This window comes from Rhagoletis pomonella, unplaced genomic scaffold (genome assembly GCF_013731165.1).
Source record: "Rhagoletis pomonella isolate Grant_MI unplaced genomic scaffold, Rhpom_1.0 Rhpom_scaffold_00718, whole genome shotgun sequence".
Classification (NCBI taxonomy): Eukaryota; Metazoa; Arthropoda; class Insecta; order Diptera; family Tephritidae; genus Rhagoletis; species Rhagoletis pomonella.
Window position 1 is genome coordinate 37,679 of NW_023459272.1, and position 8,017 is coordinate 45,695.

General features: G+C 44.8%; 1 protein-coding gene across 1 annotated transcript; it reads right to left on the reverse strand.

Moving 5' to 3' along the window:
* Nucleotides 1-3,938: 3,938 nt before the first annotated feature.
* Nucleotides 3,939-4,847, reverse strand: LOC118751466. Its single transcript, XM_036486305.1, has one exon. The coding sequence runs from the start codon at nucleotides 4,845-4,847 to the stop codon at nucleotides 3,939-3,941; it is 909 nt and encodes a 302-aa protein (XP_036342198.1).
* Between the last annotated feature and the right edge of the window lie 3,170 nt (nucleotides 4,848-8,017).

The window sequence follows — 8,017 nt, forward strand, 5'->3', positions numbered from 1 at the left end:
AGTACTGATACGTTGTCTTGGTAATGATGCCATTTGCTGCGAAAGAGTCACGCCACGGTGTCGGCGGCAGATAACACACTTCTGTCCGTAACTTCGAACGGCTTGTCTACCGTTCAATATCCAATGATTATCAGCTCGACTAGTCTACCGTGTTTAGGTAAGATTATGGGGAACCGCCTATCTTCTGGCAGATCAGCTTTACTGATGCGGCCTCCGACGCGCAGAACGCCTGTGTTATCCATGTATGGATTCAATGATTTTAGCTTGCTGGAACTAGATACGCCAGTTCCTTTTCGGATGTGGGCCAAATCAACCGCAAAGTTCACGTGTTGCTCATTTCGAATCAGTATATTAAGAGCGCTGCCGATTTCTGTTGGGCTGACTACCAATGTACGCAAATGCCGCCGTGTTGGAAGCCAACGTAGAAGAAGTGCTGCCGTACGCACGAGTGGGAGAAGTGAACTGAAGCGCTCACTAAACGGAATCATCTGGCCATCACGTCGACGAGTAATGAGAGCTGGCTGATGGGTTGTTTTTGCTACGAAGGATGAAACTCCTTGTTCGCTTTGCAGAATGTCGTGATCCTCGTCGTTTAATTCAATCACAGAGAAGTTGGGTGTATGCTTATCCATAAGCCAACCTGGGCCCTGCCACCACAGTGGATGATCCAGCAGCTGCGATGCTCGGATACCTCTACTGGCGCAATCTGCCGGAGTCTGAGCTGATCTTACATAATACCAACAGTCTGGTGAGGTTAACTCATGTATTTGACGCACCCGGTTCGACACAAACGGCTTGAGAGTAGTGGGCGGCTTGCGTAGCCAACACAACACAATCCGGGAATCAGACCAGAGGTAATAAGGAGTATCTGTTAATCTCAAGGAAATACGTATTTTTCGAGGGTAACAGCCAGAAAATGTGCGGCAAAAAGATCCAGACGCGGGATCGTTGCTCCTTTAAGGGGCGCCACCTTGGTACGAGCCGTAAGCAGGGATACAGCTGAATGACCTTCCGCATCTGTGGCTCTAATGTATATTACAGCTGCATACGCGAGCGTACTGGCATCGCAAAATCCTAGCAGGGTAGTAGCTCTTCCTTCAGCCATACCTAACCATCGCGGAATCCGGATTTTGTTTATTACGTCGAGTTCGCTGTAAAAGGCTACCCAGGTGGTTTGAAGTTCATCTGGAAGTGGTTCGTCGCACGACAAGCCAGCAGCCCACAACCTTTGTATGAATATTTTTCCAGTAATAACAACTGGTGCCAGTATGCCGGTAGGGTCGAATAGTTTTGCGACGGCACTTAGTACCCGTCGCTTCGTTAGAAAGCCTAAGCTCTCTTTCAGATCTACCTTGAAAAATAGCTCCTCTGCTGCTGCATCCCATCGAAGCCCAAGTACAGTTGCTGTTGGTGATTCGATGGTCATCCCTACGTTAGGAGAACGGTTGCCAATCAAGCGTGCTAATACTTCACCACTACTGGAGTTCCATTTACGTAAACGGAAGTGGCCTTCAGACAATATGGAAGTCACGTTGACTGCAAGTTCAGTTGCATTTTCTTCTGTGTCACAGCTGGTAAGAAAATCGTCGACATAAAAAGACGACAAGATCGCATCGCGTGCCGCTATCGATTGTTGACTATCAGCGACCACCTTGTAGTTGTCGCATGCGCATTGGTTGCGCGCGCGGACCGTGTTGTAGGGACTGCTAGCCATTTATTTATTTTTTTTTTCGCGGGAAGGGGGTCGAAAATGCATCATCAAAGCTGTCGTCACAACAATGGTATGTCCGGAGACTAAAACACTCCCCCCGAATTGGAACCGTCTCCCACCCTGGGACCACTAATCGCATTGCTTCAGGGTGGCGTTCCATATTTCTCATTAACTAAAGTTCCCTCGGTGCACCTGCGTCCAGGTCCCGCTTCTTGACTCTAAGTAAGTATTCTGCATATTTAGCAATGTTCTTCCAGTTAGTTTCGCTATGTAGCATGGCTTGGATGATGTTATCTGGATTAATTGGTCCTACAAGGTCTTGCAGATTATTGCGCTCGGTTTCCCATCTTTTGCATCTGAAAAAAGTGTGCTCGGCATCGTCTTCTTCTGCTCGCTGTATATGCATGACGGCTCTTCGGCTTTTCCCATTCTATACAGGTATTTGCGAGAGTAACCGTGTTCAGACAGCATTTGAGTGACGTAATAGTTTATTTCGCCATGTTCTCTTTGGGTCCACAGTTTTAGGTCTTTTATTAGCCTAGCCGTCCATCTGCCGCGGCTTTCGTTTTGAAACCTATCTTGCCATAGTCTTAGTGTCTCGTCTCTTACTCTTTCCCTTTCGTTGGCACTTGGATTCGTTTGCGCCTTAAACTCCCACATTTTCTTGCGTTCGGCTGCTAGCAGGTCAGGTTCCGCTTATAACTAGTATTGCCTCGCCGGACACTGTACGGTGCGCGGAGGCTACTCTTAAAGCTGCTGTGCGATGAGCTCTAGAAAGTGTCTTGCAACGGTTTTTTTTCTGTAGGGTGTCAGCCCAGATCTCCGCTCCGTATAGCAAAATATTCAAGGTTGTGGACATTTGAAGTTTTCTTTTACTTTGGGTCGGTCCACCAATATTGGCCATTAATCTGCTTAGGTAAGCCGTTACCTTTGCTGCTTTTGCGGCTGCATGCTGCATTTGTGCCCAATACGTTAGCCTGGGGTCTAGCCTTACGCCTAAGTACTTTATTACTCTTTGCGTCTTTAATGTAATGCCGGTCAGTTTCATGCTCACTTCTAAGGGAATACGCTTCTTGGTTAGGAGTATTACCTCGGTTTTCTCTGCTGCAAGTTTAAGACCGTGTGAGTCGAGCCATGCCTGTGTTCTTATCATAGTCTGGTTTAATTTGCGACGGGCGGTTTCGGTGTCTCTTGCGGTGATCACTACGGCAATGTCATCAGCGTAGCCTACTAAATATGTGTCATCTGGCATCTCGAGGTTTAATATTCCGTCGTAGCTGACGTTCCATAGGTCTGTGAACGGTGGTACGGCTCAGTAACTCCCGGCCTTCTAGGTAGCTTCTGACCATGAGTCTAAGGTACGTGGGTATGTTGTAGAATTCTTCTAGTGCGTGTATCATATTTTCCCATTTTGCGGTGTTGAAGGCGTTGCGAACGTCTAAGGTTGCAAGCAGGACTAGCTTTTTGTGTTGGTGTGCGGCTTCTACTGTTGCTGTTACGTGTTTTATAGCTCCAATTGTTGATCTACCGGGCCTGAATCCGTACTGTCTTGAGGAAAGTCCGCCACCGCTAGCGATAGCCGCTTCTATTCTAGGTTTTAGCAGCCTTTCTAAGAGTTTTCCAGCTGTGTCCAGCATACAGAGGGGTCGATACGCTGATGGTGAGTCAAGGTTTCCCTTTCCTTTGGTGATTAGGACGAGCTGCTGCCTTTTCCAAATTTCTGGGAATATTCCGTTCTTGAGGCAGGCATTGAACATATTTAGAAGCACTTGTGGGCTTTCTGTGGCGATTATTTTTAGGACTTCTGCTGGAATGCCGTCTGGGCCTGGTGCTTTCTTGGCCTTTACTCTATTAGTGGCGGACTTGAGCTCTTCTGCGGTAAATGGTGGTATTTCTTGAGGAGCGATGATAGACTCAATTTCTTTGATTAATGCCTCATGCGTGGGAAAGAGTTCGCTTACTATGTAGTCCATTTTTTGAACGCTAAGCTCTGGTGGTTTTGCCATGGCCCCAAGTTTTTTCATTACCACCTTGTATCCGAGACCCCAGGGATTTCTGTTTATATCCTCACGCAGTGCTTTCCACTTTCTGTTCTTGCTGGCCTCGATTGCTCGTTTGACTTCTTTTCTATCAGCTTGGTATAGTTGTGCCTCTTCGATTGCAGCGCTTCTACGCCTGGCCCTGGTGTAAGTACGCCTCAGGTGGAGGCACGTTCATCTTAGTTGAGCTATGTTTTCCGTCCACTAGCCATAGCCATACCATAAGTCACCGTTGTAAGGCGATATATAGTGATGTCATCGGTTGGGGACTCTCTCCAAATAATGCGCTGAAAATCTCTATGCTCGGGTTTAACAAGTACCTGTCGAAACATCTTCTCAACATCGGCAGACAATGCGATGCGAAAGCGGCGAAAGCGAAATATTTTGTTAAGTAGCGGATCTTGTATTGTGGTTCCTACCCGCTGAACTTCGTTCAGGGAGACGCCGGTTGTAGTTCTCGCCGAGGCATTGAACACAAGGCGAAACTTCCCCATAACTGCATGATGCGGGATATAAAAGCCCGCTTCATTATCGTTCAATGCGTATGCGCGCTCTATATGGCCTAGGTCTGCATATTCGCGCATAAAAGCAATGTATTTCTCAAGGAATTCACTATTTGCTGCCAGTCGCCGCTCAAGAAGGTAAAACTGTCGTAATGCATGAGTATAAGAATCTCCCAAAGCCGGCGCATCAGGACGAAATGGTATGCATACAACGTAGCGTCCGTCAGGTGTGCGAGAGTGGGTGTTACAAAAAATTCGTTCGCATTCGTCATCTCCATCATATTCTAGGGAGGGCACTTCCTCTAACTTCCAAAAACTTCGGAGGAGTTCCTCCAAGTGTACGTCCTCATCGCATAGCTGCGTACTTAATGCGAGAGTTGGCAACGTTGAAGGTTGTGCTGCAGAAACTGGGCCAAATATGACCCACCCAAAAGCAGTGCGTTGAGCGTGCGGCTCACAAGGACCGCCAAATTTGAAGTCAGTTTCGACAACTTGACCCCATACGTCAGAACCAATTAGCACGTCGATATTACCGGGAACGCCGAATTGTGCATCCGCTAATTGTATGCTGGACAAGTGCTGCCACTGTGTCATGTCAATATACGTTGCGGGGATGACCGTAGTAATTGACGGAATGACAAGCGCAGTTATCTTCAGCGTAAAACTAATATGGGCAGATTCTAATGTGAGCGAGACGCTACCACGAGCGATAAAGGATTAGCTAATTTATCTGTAACAATATTTACCTGCGATCCCGGGTCACAGAGCACGCGCGCGATGCGTCGAGTCGTTGGGTCACCGTATGCATAAACGCGTGATGTCGCTAATAAAACTGTGTGATTCGCATTGGTATGGCAGGTGACCGCCGAAGCTTCTAGTCAGATGGACTGATCCTTGTTGATGGGAACCGGTTGAGTGGTTGTCGCGGTCAGCCCTCCTGCGTTCGTAGATAAAGTTTCCCGACAAAGAAATGAGTTGTGCTTCCGATTGCAATGTCGGCAAAGACCCGAAGGGCACTGCTTAGCTGTATGTCCCAATTTTAGGCAATGGAAACAAAGCCTAGCGGCTTTAAGGGCATTTACACGTTCTTCGTGGTTCATTGCAAGAAAACGGGTGCACTTTGTAGTGCGATGCGGTCCTTGACAGTATGCACATTTTCCTTCTTCTGCAGCTGCGACGTGGGATTTTACAGTACGTTGTAAACTAGTGCGCTGTTGCCCTCGAGATGTAGCGTCGGTCCTGCTGGGCCATGTGACAATGGCTGTGGAGAGGCTGTGAGCGCGTTGGCTCGAGAATGACAGTAGCTCATCTAACTTCGGAGTTTCGGTAGGCGAACAACTCATGTTCCATTCACGCTGGGTGACAGTTGGAAGTTTGGAAACTATTATGGGAACAAGCATAGCATCCCACTCTACGACTGGTAGCCCCATCCCCCGTAACGAACGCAGTGACTCCTGCACTGTATCGACGATGGCCAATAATGCTTCTGATGAGTCCTCTGACGATGGCTTAATGTTTAGAAGACGGGACACATGTGCTTCGGCTAACTGCTTGTTATTGTCAAAGCGTTCCTTCAGAGCACTCCACAATTCGCCATAGCCGCCCGAGTATACACTTCCCACGATTGGTACTGCATGTGAGCTAACTGCCTGTCGCAACTTCCCCAATTTGTAGGCCTCAGGATACTCGGTGTTGTGCACTAGTAATTCAAATGCATCCTTAAACGCTAACCAGGTTTGCATCGTACCATCGAACGTTGGAATGGCGAGAGGCTCCAACCTAAACTCACATTCATGCGAATGCTGCCTTCCGGCTTGTACGTTTGGCTTGGCACCTGTAATCGCGCGGTTGAGAATGCAACAAGTGTCGTTGTATATATCTTCCACTCCTTCCCAGAGCGTTTCATGAGCCTCAACCTCGCCCTTTCCCGCACTGGCCACCAATAGCTCATGATTAGCCACGAATCGCGCAAAGTGGCTAGGTACCGATTTCAATTCTTGCTCTAATTAGAATTCGTCATAGGAGCCAAGTTTACTCGCTTGCACTCGTTCATATATGCGTTTAATCGCTTTTATAGCCGACGCACGCAACCTTAATTCCGCCATTACCGAAAATATATATGGTTACGTACAAGTACATGGGTTGACAACATAGGTACAAACATATGTATATAAAATTAGGAGAGTATAAGAGCACGGGACGGCAGCCGCTCTTCAGCGACACCAGTTTCTTACCACGAGCATTTAAGTGGAGCCCAGATCAGTCGAATTCTGAACAGACATATTACAATAGATGAAAGGAAAGGAAATATTTTTGAGGAGGTCTGCCCCCTATTTGAAAATTTTAAGTCAGTTAAATTGATAAAATAAATGAAGTAATGCAATGTCGGTAACAAGCTTTAGATTCTTATTACGGTTTACGGCCGAAAATATATTTGAGGAGGGCTGCCACCTGTTTGAAAATCTAACTAAATTTGCATAATTCATAAAATAAATGACTTATTAAAATATAGGTATTCAATTAAGGAGGTTTAAGATAGATAACTGTTGGGAATATATTTTTGAGGAGAGTTGCCACCTTTTTGAAAATTTGAACTTGAAAGCTTAGTGTGTTGCACCAATGTATTTTCAATATAAAGCGAACAGATGTAAAGCGGACGATGTGTGGTGGCTGACGGCCGGTCCTGGTTGAATATGGGAAAATAAGTACCCGCGCTCTTTTCAATAGAATTGAGTTCAACCTCAAAGCAGTAAAACTATTGGGAGGGGCAGTTAATAGATAGTTAATTTGGCGGGAAATATTTATGACAGTTTCTAATAAATACATGTGTGCGTACATATGTACATATATTATTAAGCATTAAGGTGGGCCGTCTTGAATTGATTAAATAAATAAAATATTGGGTATCAAACTAAAGAGTTTTAAGAAGACTTACAATCGAAAATATGTTTGAGGTACAATATGGGTGCCAAACGAAAGGTATTTGAAAAATTTCCATTTGGACATATTTTTTATAGGATTATCACCTATCTAAAAGTAAAGACTGAAAATATTGAAATTAAATAAAATATTACATAACTGGTTCCAAACGAAAATTGTTTGATAAAGCTTTACTAGAGAATTTTTTTAAATCTTTCCACTTATCCAAAATCCGAACAGTTTAAATAAATATATGAGGGGTTCACAACGGTGTCGTATTGTTTTATGTCGTAAACTTTAAACGCCTAGAAATATATTATGGGGATTCGCATGGTCACCGTTGTGAATACCCCAATAGAATTTACAACATCTTATCAAACGAAGTGATCATATTATCAACGAAGAGCTGGTACACAAATTACTTAATGTAAAAAATTAACAAACAAGTAATTTTTAAGCAAACAACACACCGACTCCAATTCTCATGTAAAAGTTTAATAGTACCGTTAATTTTTTCATGATCCAATGATCAGACCTAAACCAAATTGGTATGGGATCACCTGGAAATCGGTTGACGTGGTCCAAAGTTATGTGGTAAAATGCATAAAAAACAAATCCGACGAATTGATAACCCTCTCCTTTTTTTGAAGTCGGCTAAAACTACTGAAACAAATAAAAAAATTATAAAATAGTAACGAAAACAAAAACTTATCGAATGAAAGCTGTTTAAAAAATACCTAATGAAAACTTAAAATTGTTGACACCATTCCCTAGCATTATAAATCAGTTAACTTTTAATCGTAAACAATTTCGTTTGGGGTCGCCATAGCCTACTATGTATATTT

What these genes read in the sequence shown, in the direction of transcription:
- LOC118751466 (XM_036486305.1), bottom strand. Translation starts at nt 4,847, where the DNA reads ATGACACAGTGGCAGCACTTGTCCAGCATACAATTAGCGGATGCACAA.